At 46.8% G+C, this 24,470-nt stretch overlaps 1 protein-coding gene across 1 annotated transcript; it reads left to right on the forward strand.

Moving 5' to 3' along the window:
• Positions 1-4,547: 4,547 nt before the first annotated feature.
• Positions 4,548-23,497, forward strand: ACAT1 (acetyl-CoA acetyltransferase 1). The gene is made up of 12 exons (XM_026505825.4): positions 4,548-4,722; positions 12,697-12,744; positions 14,311-14,428; positions 14,808-14,903; positions 15,122-15,222; positions 18,043-18,186; positions 18,609-18,759; positions 19,566-19,661; positions 20,770-20,883; positions 21,869-21,933; positions 22,728-22,885; positions 23,215-23,497. The coding sequence occupies exons 1-12, from the start codon at positions 4,651-4,653 to the stop codon at positions 23,333-23,335; spliced, it is 1,284 nt and encodes a 427-aa protein (XP_026361610.1). The 5' UTR covers positions 4,548-4,650; the 3' UTR covers positions 23,336-23,497.
• Positions 23,498-24,470: the final 973 nt, after the last annotated feature.

The raw sequence follows: 24,470 nt of genomic DNA on the forward strand, positions 1-24,470 counted from the left end.
CCAAACTCAGATCTGCTCTCCTCTTCGGCTGCTCGTCTAAAGAATGACAGGAGGCTTTCCCGGGCGTTAATGGTTTTTGCTGTTTTCATTCAGTGACTCGAGAAATCCAGTATTTCCTTTATTACGTTGTGGTTACTGAGGCAGACTGATGCTGTTCAGAGATTTCCTCGACCGTGGTTGATGTTGGAAGCTTAGCAGTGGCAACCAGGTAGACGAAGGCCGGAGGAAAGAGCCAGCTTTGCACTGAGCCAGGTTGGAAAATCCGCAGTGGTCACTGAGACAGTATGTCCCGTGCCTTTGAGAAAGAGCGGGATGTGGGAATACCTTCACTCCGTCCTTTTCCTGTGGCTGCTACAAGTGTGCTATCCTTCTCCATTCTCAGCAGATGACCTTGCTTTGAGAAAATAGCTGAGGAAATGGGGCCTTCCCTCCACCTCTAGGCTTTCCCTCTAGCAGTGCACATCTTCACCTGCCTACTGTCTCAGGGGAAGAGCTCCCTCACTCTTACTCAGGGACAACTATTTTACTCTCTCACTGAAACCCACCTCCTGCTTCCTATGCTTTGCTGCAAAGGTCCCTGTGTCCCCTATACCTTCCAGACATCTGTCTGGTTATTTCTTCCTTAGCCTTCAACAGCGGTTATCAAAGTTTCGGTCCACAGACCAGCAGTGTTACCACGTGAGAACTCAGAAAAGCACATCCTGGAGCTCTACCCGAGATCTGTGGATACAGGAACTCTTCAGGTGGGACCCAGCAATGTGAATTTCAACAAGCCCTCCAGGTAAGGCTGATGCACACTAAGTTCGAGACCCCCTGGCTAACAGACGTATTCAAGTGTCGGCCATCCTTACAGAAAATTCTTCCCCTACCTTGCTTGTGCTGTGACCTTAGTTTCTTCCTTCTGTTCTCTTCTAAACATCTTGAAAGTGCCGTCCACTGTCTGCCCCTAGTTCTTCCCCGTAGTACTCACTGCCTTATGTCCCCACCATTGTCTTGCCAAGGTCATCCGTGACCTCCCTGTTGCTTAATCAAAGGTGCATCTTCGATCTTCCTCTCACTTGATCTTAGAGCATTTGCAACTTTTTTTTAAAGCTTTTATTAAATTCCAGTTAGTTAACATACAGTGTGGTATTAGTTTCAGAAGTACACTTTAGTGATTCAACGCCTCCATACATTCGCGCTCGTCACAGCAGGTGCGTTCCTTCCTCCCCAGCACCTGCTGCACCCCTCCCACCACCCCCCTGGTGCCCATCAGTGCATTCTCTGTAGTTAAGAGTCTGGTTCTTGGCTGGCCTGTTTATTCCCTTCGCTCATTTGTTTTGTTCCTTAATTTCCACATACAGCACTTGCATCTTGAACCCTCCCACTTAGAGAATTCGTTTCAACCCCTGCTGTCCAGGATACCATTCCCGCTTCATCTCACTTCGTCTCTTGGCTCTGTCAGTCTCCTTCCCTGGCTCTTCCTCTGCCTGCACGCCCCAGGCTCTCCTCTTGGTTCCCTCCTCTTGCTGGGCCACGTGATCGTCCGGGCTGATTTCACTGGCTCCCCTTACCGTTGCCACTATCTGCGTGTGGAGGCTCCAGGCGGTCTCCAGGCCAGGCTTTCCCTGCCAGGAGCAGCGTGTCTTTACGGCCGGTTCTTGAACATTGCATCAGGAGTCAGACACTTGCTCCGCTTCGGAACTTGGTCTCCCGGGTCAGCAACCCTGATGGAATTCTCTACTGCTTCCCTCCCCACCCCAGCTTATGAATTCTACTTCTGTTTTATATCTACAATCAGACCGTGTTTACCTTCACTTCTGTGTTCGCCGAGTGTTCAGTGTCTCCTGGCGTGCTTATACCGTCTCGGTTGCCGCTGGCTTGCCTCTTGGCCTGCATTTTGAAGTGAAGTATCTACATGTACAGAGTGGTAAGTAGTGCTCAGTGAGATGGTTTGCTTTAGATCTGTGACGTTTGGGGGGCACCTCGGGAGCAAAGTTGGTTGAGCGTCTGACTCTTGGTTTCAGTTCAGGTCATCTCAGGGTCATCAGATGGAGCTGCGTTGGGCTCCGTGCTCAATTCAGTCTGCTTGAGATTCTCTCCCTCTCCCTCTGTCTCTCCTGCTCATGCTCTCTCTCAAATAAATAAATCTTTTATATATATACACACACATATATATATATAAAATTCTTTTTAAAAAATATTTATTTGTCAGAGAGAAGAGCACAAGCAGGGGGACCAGCAGGCAGAGGGAGAAGCAGGCTCCCCGCTGTGTAGGGAGCCCAATGCAGGACTCGATCCCAGAACCCTGGGATCATGACCTGAGCCAAAGGCAGTGGCTCAACCAACTGAGCCACCCAGGCGCCCATATATATATTTCTTATATAGGTATATATATGTTGGGCCTCACACACACACATATACGGAGCTTCAGCATGGATACATACTGTAATGATTTTCTTTCAGTAGCTGTTGAAGCAATAGGTATGAAGAGGTTTGTACTTGGCCTGGAGGAGGCTTAGCAAGAGAGAAGGCATTGAGTGTGACCTTCAAAGGAAGGGGGTAGGACTTGGTGACTTTGAATATAGAGGCTCTGGTGGGTGAAGGAATCAAACACTACTTTAAGAGACAACCAGGGGTGCCTGGGAAGTTAAAGATAGGGGTGCTGTGTTTATCTATTGCTTTGTTTAAAGAAAAAAAAAACCCAACCCCAAACATAGTGGTTTAAAAACAGAAATAGCCATTTAATATCTTTAACGGGTTCTGTGGACCATGAATTCAGGGCACAGAAGAGAAGGCTTATCTCTGCTCCATAATGTTCGGGCTTTCAGCTGGAAGGGTTGAATGCTGGGGACTGGAATCATTTCAAGGCTTTTGATCCACATTTCTGCATAGACCTAACTTGGGAAATCACACAGCCTCATTTCTGCCATACTGCACAGGTCCAGGCAGTCCGTGTTCGATTCCAGGGGAGGGAACACAGACCCCATCTCTGGAGTAAGCATCAGTCATGTGGAAAGAAGGGCTTGTTGGGGGGGGCGGGTGGCTAACTACAGGTGTGGCCATCTTTGAAAAATACAATCTCCCTCATCTGCCAACAAAACATAATATTAAACAAAACCTAATGAAGGGTGGGAATTTTACTTTAGGAAAAATATGGTCTTGGGCTAAGTTGTATGCTATCACTCCTTGTATCTTCTTCTTCTGTTTTAAAGATTTTATTTATTTGAGGGGCGCCTGGGTGGCTCCGTCAGTCCAGCGTCTGCCTTCAGCTCAGGTCACGATCCCAGGGTCTTGGGATCAAAACCCACGTGGGACTCCCTGCTCAGCAGGCACCTGCTTCTCCCTCTCTTGCTCCTTCTGTGCTTTCTCTCAAATAAATAAAATCTTAAAAGATTTGAGAGAGAGAGAGAGCACAAGCAGGGGGAGTGGCACAGGGAGAGGGAGAAGCAGATTCCCCTGCTGAGCAGAGAGCCTGATGTGGGGCTCGATTCCAGGACCCTGAGATCATGACCTGAGCCGAGTGTAGACACTCAACTGACTGAGCCACCGAGGGGCACCCTATTCCTTGTGTCTTCTGTATGACAATCAATATAAAAAAACATAATGGTAGAGACACAATGATTTGCTGTCTCCAGGTGAAGATTCAAGGTTAAGTAATGGGTTCCCAACGTGTGAGGACAGTAAACACAGCTGACATTTTCGTGGTTCCCTGGGAAAAGGATCAGGGAAGCAACGCAATGTAGAAATAATCAGTTCCCACCCCAGCTCCAGTACTTTGTGTTGAGGTGAAATAGAGTCCTCCCCTTAACCGACTGAGCCTACTGACTCCCCAAGATTAATATAATGGTTATTAATTGTGTGGGCACCTGGCTGGCTCTGTGGGTGGGGCATGCGACTCTTGATCTCCCGGTCTGAGTTCCAACCCCATGTTGGGCGGAGAGATTACTTAAAAGATAAATAAATTAAAAATTCCTATTAAATGTTCAGTAACGTTAGCTATTAACATGTATTCTATTCCTCCTCTTACTGAAATATAGTTGCAAAAGTATCTCATCATAAATTAAAAACTAATTGGTGGGGCGCCTGGGTGGCTCCCACCGCTAAGCGTCTGCCTTGGACTCAGGTCATGATCTCGGGGTCCTGGGATGGAGCCCCGCGCCCCGGGCTCCCTGCTCAGCTGGGAGAATGCTTCTCCTTTTCTCTCTGACCGCCCCGCCCCGTGCGCGCTCTCTCAAATAAAATCTTTAAACGCAAACAAAAAGCTAATTGGATTGGTCAATAACATTTGAATAAGCTGGGTGAGTCTGAGTGGGAGAAGCCAGTTCTGTGAGCGGAAAACGCTTGGGTGACACCTGCACCACCCGAGCGGCAAGGTCAGAAGCGGGACTGTGGGGGGGAGGATGGGAGAAAGGGACTGGCGGCCTCTCTGTGCCAGCGCCTCAGGCCGAGTCTGTGCCCCGAGGCTGCGCCCCCTGCCGCCCGGCTCTGCGCTGCCGGCCAATAGCCGCGCACGCAGTTGCCGTCCGAGGCCACTATTGGAGGGGCGGGGCGGGCGGGGCGGGCGGGGCGCGGCGCGCCGGGAGCGCGGCTGGAGGGGCAGCGGCGCGGGCTTTGGCTGCGCGTTCCTGTAGTCTCCGTCTGCGAGGTCTGTTGAGACGCCCTGTGGTCATGGCTGTGTTGGCGGCCCTTCTAAGCTGTAGCGCCCGCGGGCGCGGGCCCCTGCTCCAGAGGCTGCTGCAGGTGAGGGGGACTGGGGGCCGGGCCGCGGCGTGCCGGCCCGCCTGCCTGGGAGGGCCCCCGCTCGCGGCGCGCGGAGCCCCGGGTGTAGGCCTAGGGATCCGCGCCGGGGAAGCCCACCTGCGCGCCGGGCGCGCCGCTACCTGGCACCTGTGCGTACCCGTGGTTCGCGGGGTCTCCGCCGCCTCCTACTGCTCCCTTGCGCTGGGATTGCACGGGGCACGGACCTCGGCAGCCAGAAGGGCCGGGCCCTGGGCCTGCCTGACGGGCCGCCTGGGCCGTACGCCTTCTCCGGGATTTTTTTTAGCGTGCTTGTGTTCAGGCAGTAGGGCAGCATGGGGCCTGCAGGCGTGAGGTCCTAAGGGAGAAGATAACCCCTGCTCTGATGCGGCTTCAGGCTTACCGCGGAAAATCAGTGGCTCCTCATAGATCGTACTTGGTGTTACGCGCTGAGGGCGTCCAGAGTGCTTCGCTCCCGCTTGTTGTGTGTCGGGAACGCGGGAGCCACGTCCGTGAAAGGGAGAGTGTCTTTCCAAGACTGTCAAAGCAACGGAGCCTGCGTCTTAGATTTGCGGCCTGGCAAAACCTGGGAAGTAGTAGAGAACTTCGGGGTGTGGCTGGTGAACCGTGACTTTGCCAGGTTGGTTCCGGTTGGACACTCTGAAATCCGCCCATGTTGTAAGAGTTTGAATCTGACCCAAGTCAGTGGAGACGGTGGTGATGTGGGTTTTGTCATGGCCAGCGGTCGGGGAGAATTGAGGTGTGTGTGTGTGGGGGAAACCATTACTTTGGCGTGAAGTAACCTGAGCTACACGCTGGCGAGAGGCGGTAAGAGGTAGCAGCAGAGTTCGGCAAGAGATTTGTGAAGGCGCAAATGTAGAATTTGACAAATAGGGAGCGGGTGTGAGGAGCCAAGGGGAAAAGGAAGAGTCAGAGTAATCCTGGGTGACTGAGCTAATAGGAAGGTCAGGAGGAGTGGGTTTCCAGGAAGGAGGAGTTCTTTTTTCTTTTTTTCCCCCCTAACCTAGGGGCAGAGAGGAACTAGGAAACGTACCTGGATCAGTTCTTGATCAGCATATTTGTTATTTTATGGAATGATTTGGGAGGTCAGGAAAAAATACAAGTAGGTTAACCTGGGTTTCAACCAATGTTGACCAGGTGAATTAGGTGAACTACGCCCTCTAAAAAAACCAAAAACGAATGCAGAACCTCTTAATTTATAGTTTAATCAAGAACTTACGACCAAACACATGTTGCTGGTGAGGAGAATGGCGCTGTGGGTTTTACAGCATGTGGTGCTCATTTTATTGAATTCTGGCAATTAGTTGGAAACCTGTTGTAACAGGATTTTCCTTATTCAGTCCCAGTTTGTTGAATGGAATTTGACCTTCACCCATTACACTGACTCTTTGAGGTTTGCCTTCAGATGGAAAGTCAGCCTTATGACCAGCAAAGTGATGGACTAATTTATTGGGGCTTGTTGCCTTTCCAGCAGTAACCACTTTGTTTTTTAAATACATCCCCTTACTCTTTAAGCCTCTGGTGTTAGACTTCTGTGCCCCTCATTTGAAGAATGCCAGTGCTTTTTTTTTTGTATTTTTAAAAATCTTCTTGATCTTATACTGCATTTGATACTCCTTGAAACTCCTGTTTTGCTGATTTGACCCCAGATTATTGTTTCTTTTTAATACTCAGACTTTAAAAGAATTTCTTGCATTGTGCCAGTCCTCAGCCTGTTTACTCCCAATTCTTTCCCTCCTCTCATCTGTGTGGCTGTGGGGCTGACCTTGCAGGTGCAAACATCACAGTGTTGTCACCTGGGTTCAGACACTGGTAGGAGACTGGGAGAAGCCAGGATAATTTTTTTCTGTCTGCCCGTAGATGGTGTTTCTGACAATGTCTGTGGCTCCTTTGGTTCTTCCTTCTGCAGGGTGACCCTGACCCCTTGGCTTTGGTGACCTTGCTGCTTCCCTTCATCCCAACAGCCTATGTGTGCTAATGCCTTCCTGTTGCTAATCTCTACTGCCTGCCTCCTGTTGTTCTTAGCTTTTCTATCACCTGTATATTTAATCTCTGCGTTAAATTATGTTTCAAACAGAATGGCTTTTATTTTCCTGGTTGCATCCTGATGGATACCCTTACTGTTTTTACTCCCCATTCCCTCTAACCCTGTGGATTTTTGCGCCTCAGTCCTTGGGACTTTCTTCTTATACAGGCCAAAAGAACAGTCGAGTTTTGTGGTAAGCCAGCACGTGTTGATAGCAATCTGAAGTGGTAGTGAACGTAGGCAGAGACGGATAGATTCCAGACAGACTGGAGGTAGAGTCTGTTGACCTAATAACTGATGGACTAAGAGGAGCTTAGTGAGAAGGAGTTGAGAATAATTTGGGGGCCTTGGCCTGCCATTTCGGTGGACAGTAGTGGTTTTCAGAGGAACAGATGTGGCGGTAGAAGGAAAGTGATGAGTTGTATTTTGGACTTGAGTTTGGAGTTGCCGGTTTAATGGCTAAGAGAACTGGAGGAAATGGAGATTTGGGAATCACCAGCTGCAGATGACCGTGGCATCCATGGGCATTGATGAGCTCACCGAGAGCAGGTGTAGAGGGAGAAGCAGGGAGGGCTTAGCATGGTGCCTTTGGGAGACACGGTGTTGTAGGACGGGCCAGAAAAGCAGGAGCCTGCCAAGGTGAATGAAGAGAGGATAGTGTCATGGAAGAAAAGCAGGGAATGTAGTGTCATCTGAAAGCCCAGGGAGGTGAGATTTTCAACAGGGAGGGGGTATTACTTCCTTGGGCTGTTGTAACAAAATACCACCAGTTGGACTGCTTACAACAGAAATGTTTCACAGTTCCGGAGGCCAGGAAATCTGAAATCGTGGTGTTGCAGGACCCCGCTCCCTCTGAATCCTGTAGGGAAATCCCCCCCTTGTCTAATCCTTGTTTTTGGTAGTTTGCTGCCGATCTTTGGAGGTTGTTGGTTTGCGGATCTATCATTCCTACCCTCCATCTGCACATGGCAACCCCCCCCCCCCCCGCCCGCCCCGGTCTTCTCTTCATCTTCTGTGCTTGTCTTTCTCTGTGTTAAAATTTTCTTTTTATAAGGACATCAGTCGTACTGGATTAGGGCCATCCTGATGACCTCATCTTGACGTGATTACTTCTATAGAGACCACATTTATAAAGTTATATCCTAAGGTACTGGGGGTTAGAACTTTTTTTTTTTTTTTGGTAGGGTTGGGAGGCACAATTTAATCCATAACAGAGCACTCAGTGCTGTAAAAATTTAATATAACAAAGGGGTTAGGTAACGTTTTAACAAGGGAATTATATAAATGAAATAACCTAAGATGAAAATTGTTGATTGAAATTAGCAGCACTCTTTAATACTTAGAGAGCTGTATAAAGACCTTAAGAAATACAGATTTGATGGGGTGCCTGGGCGGCTCAGTCAGTTAAGTATCTGACTCTTGGTTTTGGCTCAGGTCATGATTTCATGAGTTGTGAGATGGAGCCCCATGTTGGCTTCTTGCTAGATATGGAGCCTGCTTGGGACTCTCTCTGCTGCTCCCCTCCATCCCCTGTGCTCTCTCTAAAAAAAAAAACAAAAACCCAAAACCAAAAACAAAAAAACAAACTTATAAAAGAAATGCAGATTTGAGATATTACACTTTCACATAAGGGAATTTTGCTTTCCTTTTTTTAAAAAAAGATTTTATTTATTTATTTGACAGAGACAGCCAGCAAGAGAGGGAACACAAGCAGGGGGAGTGGGAGAGGGAGAAGCAGGCTCCCAGCGGAGGAGCCTGATGTGGGGCTCGATCCCAGAACGCCGGGATCACGCCCTGAGCTGCCGGAAGGCAGAAGGCAGGCGCTTAACGACTGAGCCACCCAGGCGCCCCAGGGAATTTTGCTTTCCTTATACAGACAATAATATGCATAAACAAAGATATTTTAAATACTAACTGCTAAGCTCTCTATACTAAGAAGTTGAAAAGCTCCAAAAATGGTTTAATCAGTTTTCCCAAAATATTTCCTTGATTATGGCTCAATTTCTAACTCACTTGGCTCATTTTTGTAGTTATTTTTGGCATGTAGGTGTTCCTTGCGAATCTACCTGTCTCCTGTGGGTCCACCTGTTTCTACAATGGAATAAAGGAACGTTGGTGTTCTGTTGACAAACTTGATCAGTGAAATACATCATAAGCAAATCATTAGTTCCTGAAAGATGACGCAGTACTTTGGAAAGTACTGGCCTCAGCTTCCTAAATTTTATTATTATTTTTTAAATAAACTCATATGTATAATATACAATGTGTCTATTATACATATAAGTGTACATATCTAAGTATATATACATATACACGTATCTATAGATAGAGTCAGACTGCTTAGATTTGAAATACCTGCTCTCCCCTTATCGGCTATGTGACCTGGGCAAGTTGCGTGCCTGACTGTGCCTTTGTTTCCTTACCTGTAAAATACGAGTGGTAGTAGCGCCCTCTTGTGCCCTCCCTCGCCGCGGCCCGGAGCTCTTGCCTGGCCCTGCCGCGCTCCTCCACGTCCTCTCCCTCGCGTGTGCCAGGTGTGTTCATGGTTCAAGGCCTTGGTTCTCCTCCTTCCCTGTGCCAAGTGCTCCTTTCCTAGGTCCCCCCAAGGCTGCGCTCTCAGACTCATTTCTCGGCTCCAGGGGCTGCCCCAGGAGCCCTTTTTGACCCCTCCACGTAGGGTAGACCCTCACCCCTAGCTCAGTAGCCATTTCACCGGCTTCCGAAAGGACTTACCTGCCTGCAGTGTTGTTTCTCATACTTGCTGATGAGCATCAGATTTTGTTGGGTCAAATATTTGTTTAGTGTCTGTTGCTGTCATGGGGAGACAGTAAATAATGTGTCTCTTCTTGGAACTCACAGTGTGGAGACAGGCCACCGAGGGGCACGAAATTGCTGTTCCGGAAAAAATGAGAATGTTCCCAGGGTGCCGTGGAAGGTGAGGCAGGCAGGGGAGGTTTCCGGGCCGGCGGTGTGGCTGAGTGGCCCCGGGACGCAGATCACAGTCTGCTGGTTGTGTTCATCCCCTGCCTACTGATGACACACCGTGCTCGGTGTCCTGACTCGGCCACGGGATTGTCGTTCGCTCCTGGGAGACTTCACGAGCGCTGTGCCAAAGGACAGGGATGGAGCCTGAGCGACAGACGGCCCTGCTTCCAGGAAGCTTGAGCTTGACCTAGGTGGAGAGACAGACAGAGACAGAGTCAGACAGAGACAAGACAGAGGCGACGAGAGACAGGGAGAGACAGACAGGGAGAGGGAGACAGACAGACAGAATAAAGTGGAGGCTGCGTTTGGCCCCGTGTGAGAGGTGCTGTGAAGGACAGTAAACATGTGAAAGGCGGGGGAGGCTGACTTCCGTGGGGTCGTGTGGGAGGAGCACTGTGGAAAGGTGAAAACGAGCCCGCGTGGAGAGTGGCGCATGGGCTGTTACTGGCGGCGTCTGGGAGGTGGGGCGGGTTGAGGACAAACTGTGGGCTGGCGCAGAGCAAGAGTGACGTGAGCTTGGACAGAAGTGAGGAGCTGGGTTATTGTAGAATGACAGACGGGGCTTGGATGTCATCCCCGGAGTGATGGAAAGCCGTGGAAGGATTAATCAGGGCAGCGATGAGATCTGATTGATGTGTTTAAAACTGGCTGACTGCCGGCGGGAGTCCGGGGTGGCAGGAGGTGAGTCAGTGCCTGTGACACTAGCGAGAGAGGCGACGGGACTCGGAGGCAGCGGTGGAGGTGAAGCCCGGGGAGGACACAGAGTTGGCAGTGTCCGTTGGTAGACTACCTGGGTTTCAGGGCAGGACGAAGGGCGAGTGCTCGGATTTTGGCTCGAGCACCGGGTAAATGGTAGTGCGACACTCTGAGGGAGGACGTGCTGGGAAGAAGCTGGTGTCCTGGGTGGGAATCGGGCGTGGTGATTCGGACATTGGGTGGAAGCTGGAACTGGGCACTGGGACTCTGAGTCTGGAGGTCCGCGGAGCGGTCAGGGCTGAAGAGAGGGCGGGCAGGGGAGGAGGGGACCCCCCATCTGGGTGGGAGGGAACCTCAGGCCTTGTGAGTGCCGACGCCCAGCAACAGGCGGCTCGGGCCGCTGCCCGTGGGGGGGCCTGGCTCAGCACGTGCACTCGCGTGGACAGCCAGGCGGAGGTGAGGATGGGAAACAAACTTGAAGTCCCTGGGTGGAGAACTCATGTCCTGGGGAGCCAGGAAATGAGGTGACAGCTCAGTGGGTTCAGGGAAGTTGGCCTGTGTTGTTCGGGTGGGAGGGAGCAGAGCCAGTGTGTGCGGTGGGATGATCCCAGTGTAGAGGGGATTGGCCTGAAGATGGGGCGTCTGTGGAAAGGCAACTGGAGGTGGCTTCTGGGACCAAATGGAGAGGCCGGGAAGCTTCCGTTTGCACCAGCCGCCTTGCACGGGAGAAGGGGCTTAGGTGGCGAGGAGCCACATCCCATTCCGGACTCGCTGAGGAGAAAGGGCATCTTTGATTCTACACAGGAGGCAAGTGCTTGGTGTCCAAGGCAAGAAAATAAAGTGTTCTGCCCTTGCTGGAACCAAAACAGGGAAGCCAATGATGAAAGGAATCTTCTGTCTCTTGTAGTGTGTTGTGCTCTTTTTCCTTCTTTCCCCTGAGTGTTTTTGTTCCATTCCTTTGCTTCTCTGCTTGCTAATGGTTTTTGTCTTTGCTGTCACCTCTGCTTTGACAAGGCAGCGGTTGGCTCTGGTGCCGACTAGCTCCAGCTCCTGGGACCTCCCCGTTCAAGTACCTGTGGTCATCCAGCCGACCCAGTCTCTCATCAAAGTCCACCCCATTCCGGGTCCTGTCTGCTCTGGCCAGTGGGAGGAGGATGGGAGTTGGAGGTATTTAGGACTGTCCCTTCTGCACCCTTTTGAGAAAGGGGTGTAGTTGGAGAGGCAGTGAGTGGCATGTTTGCTACAAATGGGGACTTTAAAAAAAAATTTCACTGCTTTGGATACAGCCCACAGAGTATGATATATTGGGTTTCCATTAAAAGTGTATTAGTTTCCAGATATTTAGGAATACAAATGGGAACTTTTAATTCCAAATTTGATCACAGATAATAGGCTGGAATCCTTCATGGTAAGTAGGTTCTCTACGCAACACCCCAAATCAGGTGACATGTGAAGGGTGTACTCGTTTCTGCATAGCTGCTGGTGAGGAGTCCTTGCATGAAGCAGGCTGACTCAGGTCTTGGCTGCTGAGCACAGACGTGTGCTGGTGTGCAACAGCGGTGTACGTGTGAAGTTCCCGAGAGTGAAAGCACAGACCTCAGGGCGCCTGCTGGCACAGTTGATCAAGTGTCCGACTCATGGTTTTGGCTCAGGTCATGATTCCAGGGTCCTGGGATCCAGCCCCATATCGGGCTCCCTGCTCGGCAGGGAGCCTGCTTCTCCCTCTCCTTCTGCTATTCCCCCTGCTTGTGCTCTCTGTCACATAAATAAATAAAATCTTAAGAGCAATTAAAAAAAAGAAAATTGAGAAGATTTAACTTAAAACTACATTTTATTTAAAGCTTATACTTAAAGGTTTATAGATTTAAAGCTTAAAAAGGTGTCAGAAGTTAAAACATTTGCAATGAACAGCTAATCAGAAAAGTATAAAGTCGTAATTTTTTTTCTGATTATAAATGATATGTGCTTTGTAGAATGTGGAAATAAAAATTTAAGAAAGCAGGTTAGCCCAGTGATGGGTATTAAGGAGGGCATGTCTTGCAATGAGCACTGAGTGTTATACGCAAATAATGAATCGGGGAACACTACATCAAAACTAATCGAAATTACAGTATGGTGACTAACATTTCATAATAAAAATATATATATAAGGAAGCAGAAAGAACTCACCGGAATCCCACACAGAGAAGTATGAAATGATGTAGGTTAAAATTTTTTACATTATAACTTTACAAATATTAATATTACAGGAAATAAGACACGTGGAGCGAAGTTACGTATCAAAACCCACTTTGAATGTAAGTATAAATTTAAATTGTGCTTTAAAATTTACAGAATTTAAAGGGAAATATAGTCAATAAAAATGCATATTCTTATATTTGCATGTATGTGGGGTCATCTTGGGATGCTGCAGGGGTTAGGAATAGCTAATGATTGAAATCCCAGGTGCTGATGAAGAGAGCACAGTCTAGGGCCCTCCCCTCTCAACTGCTCCTGCTTCCCCAGCATCTCCCGCAGAACAGCCTTCTCTCTCAAACTGTGCGGTGTTCCTCCTTACTCTCAGGGACCCCCACTGTATTGTGAGGGATACATGGAAGATCCTAGAAAAAGGAACTGAACCAGGCTGGGGATTACACAGGGAGGACCGTCATCTGATCGCGTGGTGCTTTCTGATGGGTCCTCTGTGTCTGTTGGGTCCCTCAGATGACTTGGTGACAGCCTTCTGTCAAAATCTGAGGAACAGTTCTCTTATTATCCCCCAGCTCAGTAGGAGAATGTGGAAGGGAAGTATAAGGAGGGAGTTGTTAAAATAGAGTTTGACAGTGTTTAGGAGAGCTTTTAGCTGCTTTCTCTTCAATTTCGTATTACTGTTCGAATTCATCATTTAGGAAGTTAGGACTCTGCGTTGCATGTGGGTCTGGATTCCTAGCCCAGAACTGTCTTCAGGAAGGAAGCGTTTTGGTTCGGGTTCTTGATTGTGCAGTGAACATGGGTAAAGTGATCCCTTCTTTTCACTGAGGAGTAGAAGTGAAATTTAAGCTTCTGGTTTCCAGCCTAAGACAAACCAAGTCTAAAATACGCAGAGATCCTAAGGCATCATCACAGTGAACTCATCAGTCTTACTGCTATTCAGATATTTAGAATATTTTAATCTTTATTGAGTAAATAGTCTTTCATAAAAAAGTTTGTCTAGGGGAGCCTGGGTGGCATCTGCCTTCGGCTCGGGTCATGATCCCAGGGACCTGGGATCGAGCCCCGCATCGGGCTCCCTGCTCAGCGGGGAGTCTGCTTCTCCCTCTCCTCTGTCCCTCCGCCCACTCGTGTGCTGTTCTCTCAAATAAATAAATACAATATTTAAAAAAAAAAAAGAAGTCTGTATTTTAGATAATAAAATGGCCCCCCTTATTCACGGTTCCACTTGGCTGTGGTCTGCCTCCGTCTGGAAGGAGATGAGCCTCCTCCTGCCATCCTCAGGAAGTCAGTAGTAGCCCAGTGCCCGTGTCCTTCGCCTCCCTTCATCTTGTCATGGAGGCACTTTATCATCTTGCATCCCGGTCGTAAGGGTGAGTACAGTCCGTGCGACACTCTGCGAGACCACACTCACGTACGTCGCTGTAGCGCTCTGTTGGGTGAGTCACTGTTGCCCATCTGTCACCGAGCCTGACTCGGTGCGCGGGCTGGAGTGAACACAGCCTAGTGCTCCGTTCTGCCCGAGGTTTCCAGCATCCACAGCGCGTCTTAGAACGAATTCCCCATGGATAACGTTGGACTACTGTGTAGCTCTCAATTTTGTTTATTTAATGAAAGATGGTTTGGATAAAATATTTAAGTGTGATCATTTTTACCACTGTCTGTCTTGGTAGGAAGTGGTCATAGTAAGTGCAGCAAGAACACCCATTGGATCCTTTCTGGGCAGCCTTTCCTCCCTGCCGGCCATGAGGCTCGGGTCCATTGCAATTCAGGGAGCCATCGAAAAGGCCGGTCAGTCACTTCTTTGCTTTTCTGGGTTTTTTATTTATTTTTTATTTTTTTAAAAGTAAGCTCTGTGCGTGGCTTGAACGTGCTCTACCAACTGAGCCAGCCAGGTGCCCCGGTTGCTTTGCTTTTTGTGTGGAGGGGGGCAGTGATTCAATGGAGCAAATACTTTGTACTTACTGTATACATAACTTAGAAATACTCAATGCCTGCCTTTCTAAATTTCCTCGTAAAGAAATCCTTGTACTACATTTGGGATGAAACTCAGAGCTGACAAGAAGAAACAGTTCCTGCTGGGTAATATCATGAACCTGACTAGGTAACCACTAGTTATATTTAAATTGACTAAAACATGGAAATGCCTGTTTTGTTTTTGTAAAACAAGGGATTCCAAAAGAAGAAGTGAAGGAAGCGTACATGGGAAACGTTCTGCAAGGGGGTGAAGGCCAAGCCCCAGCAAGGCAAGCAGCCCTGGGCGCAGGTACTAGGATCCGTGTTTGCTTTTATACTTTGTGTTTGCGAGAGCAAAGTGGAGACCATTTCAGCTTAAACACGATGTTAAATGTGTAATATAATGCAGGAGTGATGTCGTTGCACATTCGAGGTTCACGTGCCCTGTTGTGTTAATTTAAATTCTACAGTTGTGTTTGAAGGGTATCTTCGCTTTTCAGAAGTAGGACTTGTTTGTATTGGTTTTAGGCTTACCTGTTTCTACTCCGTGCACCACTGTGAACAAAGTTTGTGCCTCAGGCATGAAAGCCATCATGATGGCCTCTCAGAACCTTATGTGTGGACATCAGGTAAGAAGCACCTTCTTTTCCATTTTATAACTGAAATAATATGCAGTGTTAAAAGACACTACAAGCCGAGGCACACTGGGCTCTAGAAGTGAGATGCTTTCCCCTCAGTGCCAGTAGCGTGTTGTTTCTGAGGCTCGGGAGCATCTGGCCTGGCTTATTCCATCTGAGGGGAGCTCAGACAGTAGCTTGAATGTCTTGTGTTAGAAAGTAGTTTTCAGCGAAGATGTTTTGGTTTTCAGGTGGCCCTTGGTCTTTTTCTGAGATTCTGGGGGACTCAACACACAAAAAATTTATTTGCCAGAATAAGAAGGGTTTTCATTGTAGATGCGAAGAAGGTGCCGAGCCTGGGAATCCAGTCACTGACAGAGCCCAGAACTGATGACAGATCGGTAGTTCCTGCGTCGCCCCGTTCATTTGTTAAATCACGCTTTCTGCTGCCTTGCCTGGTTCCGCTCGTCTTTACCTGAGGGCAAGCAGGAGGTGGCTGCTCGGCACGTGCATGCTGTGGCATGAGGAGAGCAGACCCGGTTTCACAGAACCGAGAGTTGGGCAGATCCAAGCCCTTCGTTTCGCGCTTGAGAGTGAGGTTGAGACACGGCCGACAGTTACGCGGTTGCAATTAGAAAGCAGGTGTCTTTGTCCCCACCTCGTGTCTTCCAACCTCTCAGGGTCTCAGGGTGTGATACACGAGGGCCTGTTGTGAGGTGTTTGTGAACGCTTGCTTACACGCACAAGAACCACAGTTACGTGTACTGTTGACTTCTCCCTGTTTCCAGTTATAAATCAAAGAGGAAAAAAAGGATAGAGTGCTATCTAGCTGTGTGTCTGACACTATTATAAATCCCATGTGTGCACATGCTAGACACTTAAACGGTACAGAAAAGTATAAAACGAATAAGTCTTCTTCTCTCCACCACTCTTTGTGTATTCTGCCACTGAAAGCAGAGAAACATTGGGCAAGTTGCTTAAACTGTGTACCCCACTGAATGTCTGTGAGATCTTTCTACATCAGCACATGATAGTGTAATGATGAGTAACGGCCTATACTCTGAGCCCTTATCAAATGGACATCTAGGTTGTCTCCCCTTCTTCACTATTTTAAATAATGCTGCCATATATGCCTCTCCGCTGTATCTTTGTAAATACTTCTCAGTCCTTGAGCAACAACTCGGAGGCAGTACAATGTAGTGGTAGGAACACCAAGTCTGGAGCCAGACTAGCGTGAAATCTTCCTTCTGCCCCACGAGCTGAGCACCTGCTACATGACATTCACTGGAGGCCGCCGGACATCGTGTACAAATTGGTCTCTTTGAAAGATTACTAAGAGAATTTGAGTCAGAAAATTTTCAGATGATATTTTCAAGTGCTTTCCATGAAAGTGGTACCGATTGCCTACTTTGCAAATATTGAGAGCTCATCTGTACAGAGCGAAACAGCAACACAGGGTGTTACTAAGCCCCTGTCACAAGAGCGAGTGGAAATCGGTGGAGCTTTATGTGCTGGAAAACTGTTTGTGGAGGGAAGTGTTGTCTCAGTGGATTCATTGTGATTCTGTAGCAAATGCTATTTGCACTACACTGACATACTTTGAGCTGGTATTATTTGTGCGTGTATACAATTACTTGACTTACAGGAATACTAGGAATAAATATTTTGAATTATCACGATATTCTGAAATATTTTGGAAAGTGGCCATTTTTATTTTGTATTGAGGAATAATTGATACCTTATTTTCTGTCACTTATTACTGCCATCATCCCCAGGGAATATTCAGTATTTTAGGATAACTGAGTAGAAGTTACATGAGAACTAATTGAGAATTTCTTGATTTCAGAACTGGAAAATATTTAGGTTTCTTTAGTCTGGAACTTGTGTTTGTCTTTATTCCTGATTAAAGGCTGTGAGAAAATCACTTGGCTTTAATGCTTACATTAATGTTTTATGTTAAACTACTTGTTTTACATTAGCCTTTATATACAAATTTTTTTTGTTGGTTTGTACTAACAGGTTAATTGATATTAATAAATGTGACAAGGTTTCTGGCCTTGAAAGGAGCTGCGTTTGGTGAAGATGGGACACGCAAGTGCAGCTAAGTGCAGTACAGTCGTGCTCATAAATGCGTTTCCCACTAATTGGGGAACAAAAAAGAAGGAAGGGCAACTCTTCCAAGAGGGCACAGGTGGTCAGGGAAAGCACGACGTGGCCACGTCTTGATTAGTTTTAAAGGAAATACAGGTGTTTCACATGTTGGCAGGTGGGGCAGAGTGCACAGGGGTGTGTGAGTGAGCACAAGGTCGTTGAAGACCTGCAGCAGGTGCGGATGACCTGACTGGAAAGGGCGAGAAGCCTTCCAGCGGAAGGGCCGAGGAGTCTCTCATTGTAGCCAGAGTGACCTGGGCGTGTGTCGGCGCCGCTGGGGTGGAAGCAAGGATGCGTGTCGGATGATCACGTAGGAAGTTATCACGGCCGTCTGGGAAAAGTCGATCAGGAGAATCTCAAAGAAGTAGGATTATTTCTGCAAACAGGTTACTTGTCATCTTTTAGAAGACATTACATTTTTAGCAGTGTTGAGTGCGATGAAGGGTTAGAAGAATGTCACGAGAGGGTCAGTCTTACATGAAGGATCCTGGTATTATAAATACCTGATTCTTAATTTTCATGACACGTTTTGGACCATTTCTTTTCATCAGGGTCAAAGAGGTTACTTCCTACTTTGCCGTGTAACAGCCCAACGAAGTCGACTCTTGTTTGTGGTAGCTGTGTGGTGGGTGTACTGGGTTGTAGGTCGTTTGAGTTGACATTGTTTTTGTTGCTGAGCAGGATGTGATGGTGGCAGGCGGGATGGAGAGCATGTCCAACGTTCCCTACGTCATGAACAGAGGAGCAACGCCGTATGGTGGCGTCAAGCTTGAAGATTTGATTGTGAAAGATGGGCTAACTGATGTCTACAATAAAATCCATATGGTAATTCTTGATTTTGAAGGAGAAATACCATCTAGTATACAGTACTGCTTGATTTTTAAAAATATGTATATTTTAGAAATTGAAGGATGGGCTCTATATGTTTATTTTAGCCATGCATTTCAGGAAAATATTTCTTTACTCCCTGCATCAGTTTGACTCCGTTGTTGAATACACTGCCCCACACTGGAATAGGGCGTTTCTGACTTCTGATAATGGATTCCATAACTATTTATTTGCCTTTGAAATAGGATTTCTGGGCTCACTGAAGTATCTAAAGGTGAGACATGAATGAAAAATGACCTAGTACAGAAAGAGGTATATTTTAAGAAACTAACGGCTAACCGCTATTTTATGTTATGCAAGTTAATAGATATAAATTATGCAAAGTGAATTATTTTTTTAAGAATTCCAACTTTTATCAGGGGAACTGTGCTGAGAATACCGCGAAGAAGATGAACATTGCACGAGAGGAACAGGATACGTACGCGATTAACTCGTACACCAGGAGTAGAGCAGCGTGGGAAGCAGGAAAATTTGGAAATGAAGTTATCCCTGTCACAATTACAGTAAAAGGTAGAGGGATGATGTTCCAAAATAGATTTTTCACAGTTTGCTGAAAAATCTTGTTTTAAATTAGTATATTTTTATCTTTATTCAACTGAGGACATAAATACTTCTGCTTATGGTTAGTAGAGGGAAATGCTGCCAGGTTAGAGACAGTGTAAGTCAACCCAATTTCATATCCGCTTCCAACTCAACTGCAAATTCCACTAATAATGTTTTCAATTTGAGAAATATATTTATTAGAAACCTTTTTTTATATCACTGACAGTTTATTAGCCTTTGAAGTGAGGAAGAAGGCTGCGGGGGCACCTCCCAGAACTGAAGGCTGCTCGGCAGCTAGCGGCAACCCTGGGAGCTCTGGGGACGGGACCTGGTGCTGAGCACTGCAAACTTTCATCCCGTCTCTAGAGTCCCATCTGAAGGCTCTCAGGCACAGAGCAGAGGGCTCTCCTCACCCACTCCGGCAGAACCCAAAGTGAACACTTGGTTTAGGTTCCATTTCCACTGAGAAATGACGGGGCTCAGGATGGTGGAATTACTAGAGCTTGTCCAGCCCAGCGGTCAGGAGAGCGGATGGGATCTGTGATCTAAAAAGGGGGTCAGAAGAGAATGGGATGTGGCCAAATCAAGGATTTAAACTGTGTTAAACTACTTAATAAACTTTTTAATTCATTAACAAAGATGGTAGGTGGTGTATTCTCGAGTAGGGTTGACTTGGGATGGTGCAAGGTGTGCAGGCCCAGCATGGGGAGGTACACCTGCTGTGTCTTACTGAGTGACTCGTCCTGACTGGTGATGAAACACTTGCGTTGTAGGTAAACCCGATGTACTGGTGAAAGAAGATGAAGAATATAAACGTGTCGACTTTAGCAAAGTTCCAAAGCTGAAGACAGTTTTCCAGAAAGAAAATGGTTAGTATGAAGAAATGAAACATGGCAAAAAATGGGGTTAATAAACCATCTCTAGTCTTGGAACTGCCTAAGGATTTTAGAAAAGTAATTCCAGAAAACATCTAGATGTTATTTAAGATTTTCAGTATGTCAGGCTCATGTGAAATTAACAAATTTATCCAAAAAGTATTTAAAATTAAGTTAATACCTTCAATATAGAAATCCTAGGGAAGAGACTGTAGCATGAGTATAGAATTCAGTTTTTCATATGTAGTTCATTTCCAAAGTTTATTCTGAAATGAAGGGTGTTCATATGTTAAATACCTGTAAGATTCTTGAGGATTAAGTTGGCAGCAGTGTTGTTCACTGTTTTACTTCCAGTGCCTGACTTGTAGTAGGTCCTCAGTAAGTAAGTGTTGAATGCTACTATAAATGGGATTCCAGTGTTCTCAATTAATGCTTTTGAAATTCTTGAGGTGGTCTGTTCTGCTTTTAAAATTAGCAGATTTATTGGTGATAATCTAAAGTTGCCTTTTTTGTCTTTCCTGATTTGAATTTCTCAATACCAACTATAGGGATGGATCAGTCTTTTTTAAAACACCATGTAAAATTTATATTGCAAAATATATTTTTATATTTTTAGGTGCCATCTACTATAGGGTCTTGGTTCCAATTTTTATAAAAGCTTAGTTGACATAATTTACGTACTGTAAAATTTAAAATGTACAGTGATTTTTAGTATTCGTGATATTTAACTTCAAGTGCTCGTAGGAAGACGTACCTGGTTTCGACACAGTATCTGCTCTAGTGTGGATAAGCGAAGTTAGACTCTGGGAAGAAAAAGTACTGAGCTGGTCCTCATCGTGGAAGACTTGTAAGCCAGCGTATCCCTACTGCCACCGTGCAGGTGTTCCTGAGCTGGCTCTGAACAAACCGGTGCAGAACACACACAGAAAGGCACTCGCACAGGAGTTGTTAGTTGGCTCAGTGTAGATTCCCTGAAAGCAGGAACGATCTCCATGCGTCCTGGTCATGTCCACGCATCTAGCAAGCCAGGGGTGCATTCAGTTGAACCAGGTGACTGCGGGGTGGAAGTGTGTTGTGACCTCACGCTCGCTGCTGCTTTCAGGCACCATCACAGCTGCCAACGCGAGCACGCTCAACGACGGTGCGGCTGCTGTGGTTCTGATGACGACGGACGCGGCCCGGAGGCTCAGCGTGAAGCCGCTGGCCAGGGTAGCAGGTAAAACACGTTCAAAACTCGTTTCTTCCTAACCCCCTTGAAGCTTCCTGAAATGGAGCTTCCTTGTTGGTAATACGCGGTGTTGAAGTCGGCGACTTCCATCTAGAGGTGGTACTGTGTGATAAAAGCTCGTTTTGTAGAAGAGTAAGCGTTAAAGATCTTTTCCGATCCTGTCTGATGAGTGGGAGAATAGAAAGTACATGTTCCTGGCACGAAGGGGAAAAGGAACCAGATAGAGTAAAAAGAATATGAAATTAGGGGTCTAGAAATAGGAAATCTGTTTTGGCATTTATGAACTGTCATACCCTCAGTTTCCTTAAACATATTTTTAGCTGTAAAATCCACCTTGTTAATGAGTTGAATATCACTTTATAAAGGCCTTACAACTTCATTTTATTTTTTAAAAAGATTTTATTAGAAATCGCGAGCAGGGGGAGGAGAAGGGGGAGAGGGACAAGCTGACTCCCTGCTGAGCACAGAAGCCATGCAACCTTGGGATTGTGATCTGAGCCAAAACCAAGGCAGATGCGTTATTAACTCCCTGAGCCACTCAGGCACCCCTTCTCATTTTTAGTTGGGATCTTGGTTTCTTAACCTCAGCACTTTTGACATTTTGCAACAAATAATTCTTTGTTTCTGAGGCTTCTCTGCATATTAGAGGACGTGTAGCTGCCGCCTCAGCCTCAACCCCCCGGAGCTGCAGGAAGTGCATTCCCCCTGTGGTCGTACCTAGCTTCTCTCCCTCTCTGGCTAATGCCCGTGTCCCTGGAGGCAAATTTCCCCCAGCCCTCTACTTACAAAACCCAGTGGCCTAGATGCTGGATCTAATTTTATAAAGCCTGGAATCTTGGAAAAGGAACAAATACGTTTACATACATTATTGGGGTGAGGAAGCTTGCAGTCTTGCATATTATATATAATGACAGCTATCACCTGTAAAAAAGATTTTAATGACCTATTTGACATCTATCTTTTTTAAATGAAGCATTTGCTGATGCTGCTGTCGAACCTATTGATTTTCCAGTTGCACCTGTGTATGCTGTACTTAAGGTGAGAACTCCATCATGCCAGCTTCTGCTTGGCTTTGAGCAAAGCTGCAGGGTTGAGGTTTTAAATGTTGTTCATCTGCAGAAGCCTAGAGATAGCTTGGTTTCAAATCTTCCTACTTTTTTTAAAGATTTGAGAGACAGAGCAGGAGCAGAGGGAGGGGTGGAGGGAGAAGCAGATTCCCCAACTGAGCGGGGAGCCCAATGAGGGGTTTAATCCCAGGACCCCGAAATCATGACCTGACCTGAAGTCAGACACTTAGCCGACTGAGCCATCAAGGGGCCCCCAAATCTTCCAACTTCTGAAAACAGTTTGAGCAACCCCCAGACTACAGCTTCAGGGGAACTATGTAATTACATTTTAAGTAGGGTGCTCACACCTGGTACGGTAACCACAAAGTGGGAGGTTGGTGTGGCAAAGAAAAAGGGAATACTAAAGGTTCTGGTTCTAGAATAATTCACTACTAGGAGAGGTCTCCATTCTGAAACGAAGTGCTGGGAGCTGGTCTCAGAGTAAAACTAAAAACAGAGAAAACCTACATACTCGAAGCTGTCAGTGTCTCTAAGGGAAGTTGCTAAGGGGTCACAGGAAGAGACGGTGCTCAAGAAGTTTAGGGGCTGAAGGATCTCAGGAGATTCCAGCAAATATTCCCTTTCAGGAGAGGGCCTCACCCTGGGAGGGAACTTCTGAGGCCAGCACCCAGAGAGAGCAGAAATCAGTGAGGAATACGGGGAGAGAGGATCGGAAACAATGAAAATAAGTTTTGACTGTTAATCTATCATTAAAAAAAATTTTAGGTTCTCAAAGATGCAGGACTGAAAAAAGAGGATATTACCCTGTGGGAAGTGAACGAAGCCTTCAGTCTGGTTGTGCTAGCAAACATTAAAACGCTGGACCTCGATCCCCAGAAAGTGAACATCGATGGAGGAGCAGTTTCTCTGGGGCATCCGATTGGGTAGGTGACGTCAGACGACTCTCCCCATCCAGGCTGATGGCTGTGTAACGGCCTTCGTGGTTTTGTCTAAGCTGTAACTGCTTCACGCGGACCCCTGGTACTCCTGGTCAAACCGGTTTCCTTCCCATCTGCCCTTCGAAGGGCAAACACCATTTCTGACAGCATCCAACACTGAACACAGATGTGCCACATTTGTTGCCTAAGAACAGTGTTTTAAGAAAAGGAGTTAAATTCTCTAGCAGACTTTTCAACTTAATTTGGAATGGAAACTTGGTTTGGTTAGGTGTTCTGTAATTTATTAAAGAGCACAAATGCTTTCTTAAACCTAGGATGTCTGGAGCCAGGATCGTCATTCATTTGGTACATGCCCTGAAGCAAGGAGAATACGGTCTCGCCAGCATTTGCAATGGAGGAGGCGGAGCTTCTGCCCTGCTGATCCAGAAGCTGTAGACAACTGGTGTTGTCTACGGCCATAGTCCTACGTGGCTAGAAAGGTCTGCTGTGGTCCCTGGGCCAGGTTATATACTCAGTCTGTTTCATTTTCACAGTAAGATAATAAGATCAACTCTCAAACTGTTTGAAATTATAAATAAATGTTTTCTTCTGCTTTAAGTCTTTTGTAATCTTTAGTAGTTCAAAATATTTTTTATAAAGCTGTACTATTTGCAATACCAGTGTGCAGTTATTAGTGGCTTAGAAGTAGATGCTTCCATTCTACAGAACAAATCATTTATATTTTGAGGACTGTCAAACGTCAAGCGAACGTCATGTGTAACTAACTGGGGTTTAGTAGACTCTTGAAACTGAGAGCAGTGTTGGTGGAAACAGGACAGATCCATGTGCTCAGGTCTAGAGGGGGTACAATTTCTCACAACATTAGCATGCAGGATTTGGGGAGGGGTAGCGGGTCTGAGAAAGTCCTTGGGTTTGGCCTCCGGATTACTACAGCAGCACACAGAGGAGAAAGAGTTGGGGCAGGGGGAACTGCTCAACCGGATGGATTTATCAAGTGTAGAGACTGTTCTTAAGCAGGAGAAAATGCAGTGGCTGTGCACCCACCTCAGCAGTGGCTCGGAGAAGGGAAGCTCCTCTTCCAGTGGGACTGACAGCGCTGGGGGAGGGAAGGGGCAGAGAGGGTCACGTATAAACAGTCTCTCAGCAAATGATTCTTGGGAATCCTTATCTAAGAAGGAACAAAAAGACAATATAAGGAAAAAAATGTTAAGATTCAGACAGAACACTTAAAATTATCTGTAGAGCAATCACAGCTAATATTTGTGGCTCATTATGTACTAAGTCCTTTGATCTTCACAAGAACTCTGGAAGGTGGGTACCATCATTTCCTTCCAGGTACAGATGAGGACACTGAGGCATGGAGTAGGGAAACTGCAAGGTCTGGTGCCAAGCGGCTTGGTCAGGAAGCTGGGTCCATTCCAAGCAGTTCCGCTGCAGCTGTGCTCAGTAAGCCTCCGCCCTGTGACTGCAGGGGTAAGACACATGAAGAAATGGAAACCCAAAATATATTAGAATACTTCACTGAAGACAAGCAGAATTAACACTGCATCTCAAAGTCAGTGACATGGCA

Source organism: Ursus arctos, unplaced genomic scaffold (assembly GCF_023065955.2).
Source record: "Ursus arctos isolate Adak ecotype North America unplaced genomic scaffold, UrsArc2.0 scaffold_22, whole genome shotgun sequence".
Taxonomy (NCBI): domain Eukaryota; kingdom Metazoa; phylum Chordata; class Mammalia; order Carnivora; family Ursidae; genus Ursus; species Ursus arctos.